At 44.6% G+C, this 14249-nt stretch overlaps 2 protein-coding genes across 2 annotated transcripts; one reads left to right on the top strand and one right to left on the bottom strand.

Moving 5' to 3' along the window:
* The first annotated feature begins 31 nt into the window (after positions 1 to 31).
* LOC136434968 (uncharacterized) lies at positions 32 to 2995 on the top strand. The gene is made up of 4 exons (XM_066428102.1): positions 32 to 206; positions 432 to 1337; positions 1588 to 1702; positions 2214 to 2995. Exons 1-4 carry the CDS (start codon positions 174 to 176, stop codon positions 2759 to 2761), a joined length of 1602 nt encoding a protein of 533 aa, XP_066284199.1. The 5' UTR covers positions 32 to 173; the 3' UTR covers positions 2762 to 2995.
* Positions 2938 to 13154, bottom strand: LOC136434969 (uncharacterized). The gene is made up of 3 exons (XM_066428103.1): positions 13029 to 13154; positions 11268 to 11791; positions 2938 to 4887 (listed from the first exon to the last, which is right to left on the bottom strand). Exons 2-3 carry the CDS (start codon positions 11687 to 11689, stop codon positions 4650 to 4652), a joined length of 660 nt encoding a protein of 219 aa, XP_066284200.1. The 5' UTR covers positions 11690 to 11791; positions 13029 to 13154; the 3' UTR covers positions 2938 to 4649.
* Between the last annotated feature and the right edge of the window lie 1095 nt (positions 13155 to 14249).

Here is a 14249-nt window from a genome sequence, read left to right as displayed (position 1 = left end):
ACGTAAGGTGACGAAACAATGCCATTCTAGAACGAGGTTCGGCAAGTAGTCGTTGCCAAGGAACTCGAGTTGTAAAGAACAACAGTCAGTTTATTCCAATAGAACGTACTGTAGAATGTAGGCAAGTTCAAACTTGTCAAAGTGCCGGCGCCTGCACTTCAGTAGGTGGTCCGATGGAGGGAGCAGGGCGTGACCAGGTATCTCAGGTGAGAACAGGTGGGCGGGTAAAACAAGACGGATATGTTTGGAGGTATGATCATATCGCTGTGCTACGATGGGCTCTCTGTAACGATAGTCCATTAGGGTAAGGTAGAATTCTTTTCAGTGACTTGCCGTGGTGACTTAAAAACTGTGCGGATTCCAAAACCGTACTTTTGTCCTCTTGCTATTTTTCGCTCTAAAATGATAATTTGCCGTTTTTTGTGAACCAGGGGGACAGAAATAACACCTCTGCTAGTCCGTCCGAAGAGTCACCAAAGGATGAAAGAGATGCGGTACCGCCGGAGAACGGTCCAGCCGGAGATAGCAGCGCACCTCTAAGTCCTCCGGCAGACACGGACACCCTTAAACCTTCAGAACCGCCAGGAAACAGTCAGGAGCTTGCTTCATCCTCCCCAAGCCAGGATGTGAACAACAGCAATCCTAGACAAGAGCCAACATTACAAGACACAAGTGAGGGCGAATGTGCCGCCACTGTTACTGCAAACGGTAAAGGCACACGCCCCACATGTGACACCTTCAATACTTCAAAACCGTTAGAAACCAACCAGGAGCTTTCCCCAACCTCTCCAAGCCAGGATGTGGACAACAATGAGCGTCTTAGACAAGAACCAACAATGCAAGAAACAAGCGACACTGAATGTACAGCCATTGTCACTGCAAACAGTCAGGACACTCGCCCCAAATACTTACGCATAGTAGACAGCGAAAGTCAGCGCTCTGGAAGTCTGAGATCACAAACAAGATGTAATGGAACACATGACAGAAATGGAAAGCCCAATGTTAGAGGTTCGGGTTGGAAAAACACCATGTCGGATAAAACTTCGACAGGTGACAGTACCTTCTTCTCGCCGTCCAAAGCGTACTGCTGGATCTGTCTGGAGTCGTGTAAGATTGTGACAGGAAACAGGGCCAAACGTACGGGCCGATGTCTGTGTTGCTCCTGTTGTCCAGGTACGCACACGGAGCCGGACCTGTCCTCGCCCTGTGGCTGCACCGGAAGTTTGCAGTACGTGCACCGGACGTGTCTGCGGAGATGGGTCCGGGAGCAGGGCTCTCACAGCTGTAGGATCTGTAACGAGTTCTACCACATCCCACCGGCACAGTCGCTCTGCCAGGTTAGCTCGGGTCTTATAAACATACTTTTCAAAGGAAATCAAAGCAATGTCAACAATGTGCAGTTGTTATGTTTCATGATCCTAAATGATGTTATGAATCTATTACTTTATTTGAGTTTCTCTTCTTTTTCCTGTTTCAGTTGTATGTATCAAACCCACATGAGGACATAAGGTCTTCAGTTCAATAATAAATGACATACACCGTACTTGATAAATTCAATACAATTCTGTCATCTAATCTGTTTTGCAGCGGCTGAGTGAAGAGGGTATAGTGGGTACGTGTTGTCCATCTCTCCGTTCCCATGCCAACACAGTCGTGTTTATGACTCTATTCGTGCTTTTTCTGGGCGTCGTCTCCACACTCGGTACGTTGTTACAGCTTCATCTGGTGACTTCTTGTTGAGAGAAACGTCTATGTGCAGTCATTGGAATGGAATGACATAGATCCATTTCCTTGGTTAAGTTTTGCCTACTTATGATCCGTGTAATATAACGATCTGCTCTCGCTACTGAATGGCGTTCTGTTGCTACGTGTTTAGCTCTCCTTGATACTGAATAGCGCTCTGTTGTTATATGTGAGTCTCTCCTTGGTACTGAAGGGCGCTTTGTTGTTTTATGTGGGTCTCTCCTTGGTACTGCATGGCGCTCTGTTGTTATATGTGAGTCTCTCCTTGGTACTGAATAGCGTTCTGTTGCTATATGCTTACCTCTCCTTGGTACTGAATTACGTTCTGTTGCTATGTGTTTACCTGTCCTAGGTACTGATTGGCGTTTTGTTATGTTGTAGTGTGTAAGCTGCCTCTAAAACTTAAGTATGTTTTTGCAGCAAAACAGTGATACACATGTAACCGAAATGTAATTTTCATCTGTCGATAGGGTACAGTACGGCCAACACTTACATGGAGCTCAAGAAGCAGTCCAGGCAAAATCCGGAAGGTGGCGCTAGTACGATGATCATCCTGGTGTTCGGCCTGTCCTTGAGCCTGTTGATCGTGCTCTCGGTCCTGATGTGCGTGTACGTGACGTGTGTGACCAAGATCTACTATCGGAACAGGCGCGGGTCGTACGACGTGCCCTCGGGAGACCTGGCGGAAGAGATCCCCCTGGACGAAATCCTGCAGGCGTCAGAGCTGGAGTATCAGGAGCTTCAGGAGTTTTGGAACTCGCTTCCCCCAGAAGTGCGTGAGATCGCCGCACGGGAGGGCTTCGTGCTCCCCGCGGTAACCCCCCAGGAAGAGGCGTTACCTCATGAGGAGGGCACACCCCCGGGAGAGGCCCAACAAGAGGAGGTCACACCCCCGGGAAACGCCGATGGTAACACTGACCCCACGGGAGTAGCAACACCACCTATAAGGTCTTCTGATAACCACGGGTCTTCTGCATCTGGTACCCAGAGGACGGAGACCATTACTGTAGAGATTTGAATGACCAAATCGTTTTAGAACAATTTGTAAAATGTATCTGTTTTCAACAGGTTTATTTTATCATAATTCTGTCCATCTGGGCAGGATTTGTGCAAAGTGCAGCAGTATTTCTGCAACAACATATGCACATGAATCTTATCTTATTCAAAAATTGACCAACTTTTCGGTACAACATCGATTTTCATACAATTTCAGGTTGTTAAGTTTATTTGCAATTAAATGTACGCAACAATACTTAGATGTCTATTCGTGTCTTACTCTAAATGTTCAAGGTTCTGGCAAACGGAATCGATATCGGCAAACCCGGGGCTAAAAACGCATGCTAAGCACTATCGACAGGGGATATCCCACTATGTACATCATAGCTGCCCAGAGGCCTTCCATTGAAAACAGTCGATACGTTACAGCGACGTGTTACCTTTACAGTCCGTTTTCTTTGAATAAGAACAGCATTAACAAACTACATCATGTGTCCAGACGCACAATACATACCTTATAGATTATCTAATTGTTCTGTGTCTGTTCACTTGGGTATAGGTATTCAACAATGATTTGTAAAAGGGTATAAGTTTTCTTCCGATATCATACTGCAACGCGACGGTCGATTAATCTTTTCGAAGATTTTGAGATACGACTGTCAATGGTCTGTAACCTATTACCATGCTATAAATACACTGATATCTTAGCAATGATCTCCACATGTGTTATGTACATGATATGTAGTCCATGGCGGCGATGGACAGAATTCTATTCCAGGACCTGTTGTCATTAGGCGTAGTTCCATATTTTTTAATAAGAACAACTGTTGATATAGCGTTATGTCATGCCGGTCACATCGACCAGTCAACGCACGGAACCTTGGGGATCGCGGGACCAGCCTGTGGCTGTCTCGGTATCGATCTAAAGGGAAATCTAAACCCTCTTGCTGTGCTAGTAATTTGTTACAGCATGTTCGTCTGTCCCTACAGGTGTACACGGCGTACTGAACAGATATGTCAATCAATATGGACATAATGAGGTCCCTTTATGCTTAGGTGACATTTCCAACCCGGGGCCCGGCCGGGCAGCTTGCGGGAACGAAAAATATGATATAAAAGACAACAAAAGACAAAAAACGTTAAAAATCACTCCTAACTACAAATTGTGTATTTTCTTGATATGCAATTTTTTTTTTTTTTTTCGTTTTCGCCGACACCCCGGCCGAGCCCCGGATTGAAAATGTGACCTAAGCATCACAGGGTGAGTGTTTCAAATTAAGGCATGGATGTCATTAGGTCTCTTCGCTTGCTTGCTTGGAACTCTCCTGAATCTTAAATACCTTGATTCAGTACATTCTGGCGTCTATCTGTCAGATAAAAGGCACGTCTTCTGATCCATTCTGTAGCCTTATCTTCCATAAGGCATGCATCCGGCAAGGCATCCGTCCTGTCCACGGGGAGATGGGTTTGCGATGAAATTCTAATCAAATAGAAAAAAACGCCATCCAGTTTTTCACAGACTTTCCTCATTCGGCATCAGCACTTTGCTTTGAAACCTGAATCCATATCCAATTCCCATACATAGTTTGCACTTTTCTTTCATAATACCACTACATGGCATCAGTAACTATAAGTTACTGACTTGGTTCTAGTCGCAATTGAAGGGCAAGGGCGATATTTCTGTCCCATTCTCACATCGTCCCAAAACCAAATACTAATGTGATTTTAGAGTACAGAACGGAACGGATTTAACAATTGATAACGTAACATTCCAGTCTACGTGACTTGATTAGTTAAAACTGATTGAAGCCTGATCTGCTGACAAGTGACTCTCCCATCATGTAGGGCGTGAGTACTTCTGTACGCAACCTTCTCTGTCGGTTCCTCCGAGACATGTGCAACCAAACAGTCTACGTCAGAATCACGTCCTCGTATTTCGGCGGCGGTTCTTGTTCTGTTAACGAGGTTTCCTGGTACCCTACGGGAGAGGGCCTAGCGGACAGCGTTGTTTCTCGGCGAGGTGGTGAGACGTTCTCGACAGCAGCGCCCTCTCGCGGCGATCTGTTCCATGCAGCATGACTGTCCTGTAGGTCGGGCCGAATGGACATGTCCAAGGCGGTGCAGTCCAGTACGGATATGCTAGGCACCCTGCCGAGATACAAGAGAAAATACCATGTTCAAACGTTATCAAAGCACAGAAGAATGTTGATTTGAGTATGCACTTAATAGGTGTGAAGCATATGCATGCTGGGCGCGATCATTGGTATGTTGCTTACCCGCGGGGCCTTTCTCTTTTCTACAGTCCAAGTTTCATGCAAACTGCCTAATACAGCCTTTCTAATCTCTCCTCTGTGACCGTAGCATAAGCTAGCTGGTCATTGATTCAGTCCTGATTTAAAACTTGTATTTCGATAAGAGAAGTTCGCCAGTACGCTGCGAAGTTCCTGTCTCTGGCCCCCGCGGCTTTCAGCCCAGCACCTCGTGAATGTCAGCAATACGGGCCTTTCAGCCGTCCTGACATCTCATTAATCACGGCCGATTAACATTCACAGCCGGTTAGCCCCACGTTCAAAAACCCCATTTGTGCTACCCAGCAGAATCCTCCGTCTGTCCGCCCAGCTGGGATCAATGCCTTTACAGATGCTGCAGACTGATAACGGGATGGCCCGCACGAATGGCGGTTCAAATCCTTCTCCACGCTCTTTGGTCAGAAAACTTTTCCCCAACATGTGCTCTGCTCAGTTTTATTGCATGTGTTCCCCCGTTCCCCCGTGTTGTAGTTGTGTGGCTATTTATGTGGCTACTGATTACCAGGCACGCAGAGAAAGTGCTGTTTGAGAGCTAGATACGCCACGTAAAACTTGAGACCAGTTTGAAAAGGACTTCACGTTTTCAGTGTTCATTGAGATGTCCATTCACTAGATGGACTGGCCAACGTTACAGCTCTATTCAGAAGATTGAAAACTTGATGTCGAAATGTCTGAATAATATAACATTGAGTACATGGAAACAAAACCAATAGGACAGCGTTGTTGTTGTACAGCTTGCTTCGCTGTAAATGCAAGTTCACGGTGATTTAACTTCGCGGTAGGGTGAAAATTGAGTATTCGCGGTGTTTTTCACGAGTATCAAACCACCGTGAAGTTGAATGTATCTACTGTACTATAATTGGTTCTTTGTTGTGGTATTTCTATCAAACTGGATCATCAAGAGTGGACAAAATGACACTAGATAAAGGTGCGCCATTCGTTTGATGTTATTTCTACTTTCTGCCGTCGAAATTGATTCGACAAAACACTGAACTGGATTCCCAGACATCGAGTACATCATGACAGATTACTCTTTGACATGCGAATTTAGTTTCAGCGCGTTTGGGGGAATAAGTCGATAGAATCAACCTATTTTAACGATTTTGGATCCGGCGCAAACTGGTAGTACGCCAGGCGTGGTAATAGATAGATAATGGTAATAGGGGAGCTGGGCCTCTCGTGCGGTGATGAGACAGTTTTCTGTCATGTCAACCAGCCCTCTCTTCACCATGGATACTGTGTAGCCATCTTCTATTCAACTGGTACATTTCAGATGGCCCCTTCTAGAAAATATCACAAGTTTGATTTTGTAAATCCAAGCATGTATGCGTTTCCACGTTTTGAAATCATATTCAATTCTTACAAAACCACATACAGTAAACGCAAAACCTTTAGGGAGCGTCGTATGATATTGATATATCTATAATTCTATTTTCAGACGATAAAATGTCTAACAGTGCCTGTGGAATTGTGACGGTCATTTCCCAGTAATTGGTGATTTAGCCTACATTAAACCATTTTACGTGAACCGGATATCGGATATGATATTACATGCCTGCCGTTCATGAGAAGGTTAATGGGCCAGTGGAGAGGATACGCGGGCATTCTATGCCATAAAAGTCTTCCAAATAACCTTTCTATATATCCTTCTGACGTCATACTTTCCATTTCACCTCAGTGATGTCCCCATTCAGCTAGGGCGGCGACCTTGCTGCGATCGCGCTGCGACCTAGAATTTGAGTGCTCAACGAATACCATAAATAAAAAAACGAATCTTTTTATGGTTTTTGTTTCTTGTTGTCTTTTCAGTCATATTTCTACAAATTAAGTCCAGTCATGAAATCAAGGATTACACAAGTCCAATCTAGGTCGCCGTCTAGCGGAATGGAGGCCCGATGTCCAGTTCTGGAACTGGACCCACCAGCTTTAGGAAAATAAGTGTTTTATGTTTCAGCAATGTGCTGCACTAACGAGAACCCGTTATAGCTGTCCGGTGGACATAGACCTGCCGGGATCGAGTCTCCGTAATGCTAGCTGATGGTGATGTCTTAACCGGGATGATCCTGCCTTCAAGGACGTGTAAGAGTGCCTAAGAAAATCAATCTCGGTAACAGGGCTTCGGGACACAAGCAACGATTTGTCCATTTATCAATTTCAGACCAACATTCCATGTTACTCGGCGTCTATGTCACATATCATACCATCACCTTTTTTGTTCCTGAATAACTGTCACCAGCATACTGTGATCGGTGAAAGTTGCAAGGTGATAAGCCAAGAAGCCAAATGCACAGCTTTAGAAGAAATGGAGACGGCAAAAAACGATCAAAGACGTAGATCGTCGCATCGTGGAAAATCCAATCGCCAGACAGTGGCTCTAAACCATATATGGAATACGTGTAAATCTATGCCCAGCATCAAACGCAATCTCGACCCCTATCTACCATTTGCAAATGATCATAAAACATGTAAGAGGAAATTGCGAGAAGGGTGATAATAAGCAATGCATGTTTGCCCAATGGCATCTAGATGCAAGATTCAGTACAAATCTTCTCATAAAACTACTAAAAAGTTGTGTAAAATCTCTAGACTGGCCAGTGTCCCGAGTATGACCCTAGCAGTACAATGCGACAGTGCACTATTCACATTGTTATGATAGAGCCATACATCAGGCCGACAGACGGTGTGCGATCGATACAAATATAACCTCCTCTGCCATATTGACTACGTCGCATTGTTAAAAGAATACAAATAACCAATATTGTCAGATATCATTACTATTTCTTTTCTATGCATGTATTTAAGCCGTATGTGTAGGTGTAATATACACAATTGATTCCCGGTACTTGTAACAGCCTTACTAACGTATTAATTCAATTTTAGTGTGCTAAAACTTAATCTAATTATCAACACCGCATACGCACATAAGAAACCACTCCAATTTGCATAAAATGGTAAAACTACATCCATTATTTTGTTTTATGGCCCTCGTGGTCTCTTAATCAAATAAGACACATTTCTTGTGGTCCCAATGGGTTTATATGTTGTTATGTCAGATTTGCTATCAGAATTGTAGTGACAAGCGAACCAAATGTGTTTTGCTATAAACGTAGTTAATTTGATACATTTTCTGAAATTAGATGTCATTTTGTCAATATGAGCAATCGTAGATATTCTCTAATAGGCTCCAAAAGAAAGAAATGATGCGTAATATAGATTTTTGCGATTTCTCAACGACATTTCTTTCTATGTATACCTCCATTTATAAACTGGCGGAATGTGTTTTCAGTGTTGTCTGCGGAAAACGCCAGAGTTATTTATGTAAATTATGAACAGAAATAGCACCCCGCAGCCCCCCGGGCACTCCCATGATTACAGCATATACAAGGCGCTACATCGTCAGGGTCACCTCTGATGACTTTGGCCATAAATTTCCCGCCCTCAGAACTGCCACAGTCTAAGCTCTCAGCAGTGGAAATCCAATAAAACTCATCAAATCTGAGCTTTTCAGCGCGAGAAAAGGGCTTAGAATGGAACAACGGTTGGGGTAGACCTCCTTTCTGGAGATATCGGTGTAAACACTAATCCTGATGTTTTGCACGTCCAGCAATTAACGAGTATGAGTACTCATGCACAGGTGTTTACAAATGGAATGGATATAGAATTCAAGCAATATACATATCTGCTTTATTACATACGGCAATCTCAAGACCTTTGTAAGAAATCAGGAAAAAATATGTCTAGCTAAATTTACCATCAAAAGTTTTCAATTTTGTAATACATTAAACCATTGCAATAGATTAAAATATCACTAAATGAGGGGTTCCTTGCATAAATGATGCCGTTTATTTGAGCCCTTTGCTTGACACATCTTTGCAGTGGAAACGTTTTCACGGCCCTGCACGCTATGTCCGAAACCTTTCTCACTCAACATGAATAACTCATGAGTACATAACACGTCCGGGGGATGATTTAATAATTGAACAGCATAATGACGTTACAGTAAAATGACCTATAACTGTCATAATTGTTCTATCTTTCCTACATCTTATCACTTATTTTGTTTGCAGTCTACTTTTATCAATCCCATAAAATCACCAGTTCTGGATACAACTCCTTGATATGAATTATTATGAGGATGCAAAAACTTTTACGTAGTCACGGCTGTATTATTTGATGTGTCTGCAAAATGGCTTAAATTTCAACGTTCAGTTTCATTTTCATCATTATATTCCCAGCACGGGCTGCAGAAAACAAACGACAGGCTGTCTGAACATGTGGAGATGCGATAGCCCTAAATATCGGAGTTTGTCTTGTCAAGCTGACTATTCCGCCGTCTGCCGCAAACGATATCTTGGAAAGCAGAGGCCGCACATTACAGATTGGGAGGTTTCCAAGTGGCGATGGATTTTCGAGCGAACTCCCCTGACAATTTGTCTTTCCTCCGCCAGGAAAACACGATACTTTAGCCAGCCTAGGCATGCGCAATGTGGCATCGAGACAGCGTGCTTCCAAGTCTTTGACAGTTACAGACGGTGTCGACGACTGCCCGCTGGCGAGAGAAACATACCTACTCATTTGTCAGCCGCGCATACGGAATGAACGGACACCTGGACAGGATAAGATATAGGCCCGTGGATAAGATGCAAGATATGATCCCCGGTTATGCTCTCAACTTCTCTTTACATTGCATGCGATAAAAAATATCAATAAGTTGACATGTCATGTTTCATCCGATAGAACATTGAACTATACAATGGTATGTGCATCTATACAACAGGTATAACCGCCCTTTGGCGTAACACACCAGCTTCAATGGTACCGGTGTACGGGGATACCTGCAAACTGATCGGATGCTATCACGTTGAATTGCAACGACGTTCCGCATTTGCAATGCCAAAAAGATGACTGAAACTTGTAAACTATTGAATTTTCATGGTACATTTAATGTCTAAATCTCAGCACAGCAGATTCGAAATATCGATCGTACGATATGCTTGCCTCCCTGTAGCGCACGCTGGGTAAATTCGATGCATGCGGTCCAATAATTGGAACATACTGAACATGGGAACTTGTCTAATTGAAGTGTAACGCCACCCCCTACGGCGTGGGGACGCCGCTAATCCCCCATGCACTCACGGGTCACCTTAACAACATTTTTCCAACATGGTTAACTAGTTTTACTTGGTCATGTGAGTTTGCCCTCACGCCAAGGTGAACAATACCCAAGGGATGGCCAGCTCACTTCATTATTATTCTATTAGATTGTTTTAAATCTTTGGCTTTACACCGAAAGGCACAGAGTATTATGAGACTAGAGCCTTGGAAGGTAGCCATTCCCTACTGTTGCGTGGGCGCAATTTTTGTAAAATGTTTCGTAAATGCTTTATTCGTTATTGGCATGCATATACTGGATAGGAAAACGTGTAGGTTTATATACACAGTAAAGTCTATGCAAGGAATTTGATGCCAACTCTCGCATATACGTGATTTTCGAAGCTTTCTAGCTCACCACAATTAGCTTCCTTTCTAACAGTAGCGACCAACGAGAATAACCAGGTGAGATTGGCTAGTTTTAGTAATCATAATTATACAGACACCTGCTCCGACTCGATACGGAGAACCACACGTCGTGGTAATGCCGGGGATACTTTGATATCACCACTATGCACCAAGTCTTTCTGATCTTTTCACAGAAGCTATCCGTTATCCAAGACGCAGAGAAGATGTCCCCGGGCTTTTCGTCTGTCGACGTAAGAAAGATTGATGAGTTCTTTCTTGTTTCCCCGTTCACAGATTAGACTACGAGTCTCCCCTTTTCACATGATTCTGGGTTTTGTCCTTCGTCAACCCAAGACGCTGGAAAGGGGCCCACGTCCATGCAACAGATATAGTGCATACGTTATTGTGCAACTGTTGCAATGCAAAATGCAATGATTTAAAAAATGCCGCAGGGGTATCTCATTTTAAAATTGCGGCACTAAAGACCTAGTCGTATTCGTCGTTCGATCGTCGTACGATCGCTAACTGAGGGCATTCTGAAGATAGTCGTACGCTTGTTGTACAAAATACAGCTTTTTACCGAAAATGTTATCTTAGATCCTTTAGTACTGGCGGTTGGCTCTGTCACAGCCTGCTTTACAATCGTACGGCATCAAAATCGTACGACGTCGCAAGACAAATGTGGTCTCTCCGGACAGTTTGCGTGATAAATGGCCTTACCTGTTGCTGGAGAGAGGATAGACGTCCAGACCCATCTGCATCACCTCCTGGTACGAAGGGGGCGGGGCGTAGTTCCGGGTGGGGCTGATGTCACTCAAGGACGGGTACGAGGAGAAGACAAGATCCACCAGCTCCGTGCCGCTCCTCGGGATCCTCCTCCTTCTGGCTGACTTCCTCTTCCTGACGAAATACAGGCAGAGGCCCGGCAGGACGAACCCGCCGCTGATGGTCAGCGAGACCGGTCCGGCGATGGCCAGGGAGTTGGCGTTCTCACTGTCCAGCTGCGCGCTCAGGACGTGTCCGAGGATGACCATCAGAGACCCGGCGGTCAGCAGAGACATCCCCACCACGATCATGCAGATGCTGAAGCGCAGATCCCGGTCAATCCGTTTGCACGGCTCGGCGCAGCCCGTTCCTTCCATCGTACATCACCAGGAGTTCGTGTAGTTACTGCCTACCGAAGATGGTACCGTTTCCCGCACGTAGGAGCTGTCAGAGCGTCTGCCTCCATGTCCATCACCGTCCTAGAGTGGCGTACAGAGCAGATCAATGCTTACGATAAAACAGCTCGATACTGAATTATAAAGCAGCGGAGCCAACCTGTTCCGTGTCCGCCGTCGCACTGTGTCATGTGCAGCAGGGAAAACCGGTTCGATACTGTCATCAGACATTAGCATCTCATGTGTCCCCAGGCAGAGCACCCACGCACTCTACAGGGTGCTGCGTAGTCGTCTCTACATACATGAACGGCTAAGAACGTGAGCTCATGTTCTTACTGAAATAAAGCCGTTTGGGAAATTATTGGACAGAAATCAGATTATTCTGCAGACAAATTATACAGTCTACAGACTTCAGTACAATCGTTTTTGTTAGCTTATTGGGCTGATTTATTATTCACTTGGAAAATTCGAAGCCCTCGAATTCGCGATTGAAACTGCCATGCAGCGTTTTACTGTGAAAGGGAAAATATTCGTTATCGCAAAAATAACGAAAATAAAACCACCGCGAACATACCGCATGTACTCCTCTCTGTTCAGTGTTGTCGTGCATACTCTCAGATATAGACTGGTAGTTCTAAAATCGCTCTCCACTTTTGAAAAAAAATTAATGATGAAGAGTTGAATTAGATCACGGTGACGTAAGTGTTTGGGCTAATCATACAAGCACAGACTGTCAATTTTTTTAAAATTTATTACACAGGCTATACTCCTGTCTTACCAGGCATGGACAAACAGTTTATGTACCGTGAAATCTATCAATAGTACCGTAGGCGAGACGACCAGACGACAGGTGGCGTCGAGAGCAGCGGTGCACGGAACTCCTCGGAACGTTAGCGTCGCTATGACGTCCCGTTTACGTCATCTACCACAAAAATAGGTCATTCCCCGCTACCGTGGTATTAGCAATCAGCACGCTCGTGCCATATCATGCGCTCGGTTGTCCTTCACGATGTTCTAGCAGCGCTAGAGAATTTTAACCCCCTAAAACCTGCCGCATGTTATGTCTAACTGATGTCAGAATAGCGTGCACATGAATATCGAAAACCCCATGGAAACAGATACCTCCGTGCTCCTGTTCAATCTGAGCCAGGTAACTGCTGTATCATTAGTGGTTCATTATCCCAAATCGTTACAACGCACATCAAATTATCACTCTCCCAGGCAGCCATTAGACATTTCTATTTACCAGGCAGATGGTTCGGTCTACACGGTCTCTAACATGCCCCAGGTGCTAGGCTACACGGACGGGGCATTGTTTTACCTGTACTTCCGTGCAGCGGCTAGTCCTCTAAGCCGCGCGGTACTATATTGTACGGGAAGGTGACGGCACAGAGCAGCTACCAGTCTGTGCAAGCAGGAGGGGCGACAGCAAGGGTGGAAGCAAATAAATGGGTTTCGATCGGTTTGCCCCGAAGAGAAGCTTCCGGTGCTCTCCCGTGCATGCGCTCTCGCGGGAGATTGCACGGTATTGATTGCACGTGACATTGAAGGCATGTGTTCCACGCTAATTATTGAAGAGGCACCAGACCTTAGTGCAGGGTGAGATCCAGTGTGGGTTTGCCTCATCCCTCGAGCGCACTGAGGGAATATTGCGAGCGCTGCACACTCATAAAAACCGCGGTCTCCTCCACACGCAGAGCAACCTTACGACTTAATTACGGGCGCAAATATCAAAGCAACGAACTTGGCTTTAGCAAATGAAGCCATCTATATTCCACGGGTCGTTTGAGAGCCGCCGTATAACACATTTGATGGCCCCCAGTCCATCTCAGATGGCTACTTACACAACTTCTTCAAATCAAGGATGCGCTAAGGAACTACACTTGAATAAGTAGAAGATAGTGGTTTGGAAAGATAACGAGGTGTCCTTGACTGTTGGATGTTTGCCGCTGTACACATCGCCATGATGAATGAGTACTTGGTGTGATTCTGACGGCTATGATCTCTCGGGGATAAGATCTATAAGCCACCCTCTAGTCGTACAGAGATGCTGTCGAACGCAAAATGAAGATTGGAAAATGGTACCAAGATTCACTACCTAAATCCATGCCTGTCAGAGAAAAACAATTAGATTGTCATTCAAAATTCTACTGATAATGCAATGATTATCTTTATTCTTGTATACGTATATGTGCTATTCCAACGAGATCGAAAATTAAAGAAAATTACAATAAGTGTGGCAATCAAAAATTATTGCCATAGTCAAGGTGTCTGGGTTGATCTTACTTCACTGTAAAGAAAGTACCAACGTAGCACTCTTTAGTTCTGCCATGATAATATTTGTTAACAAAGCACTAAGTCAGTAAGGCGTCTGCCAAGCCAGTCTGAAGATTTGGTGTCCACAGAGGTTTTTTTTAGAGGGGGCATGGTGTTCAACAAGTTCTTGTGATAACAGATCAACTGGGGTGGGTTGAAAACCCTTTTCGAACCAAGAACACTAGATTCCGTGTAGCTCCCTTACACGCTCCCAATAGTACGAAAT

This window comes from Branchiostoma lanceolatum, chromosome 5 (genome assembly GCF_035083965.1).
Source record: "Branchiostoma lanceolatum isolate klBraLanc5 chromosome 5, klBraLanc5.hap2, whole genome shotgun sequence".
NCBI classification, from domain to species: Eukaryota; Metazoa; Chordata; class Leptocardii; order Amphioxiformes; family Branchiostomatidae; genus Branchiostoma; species Branchiostoma lanceolatum.
The sequence above is the reverse complement of the archived record's forward strand: the minus strand, read 5'-3'. Positions and strand labels throughout refer to the sequence as shown.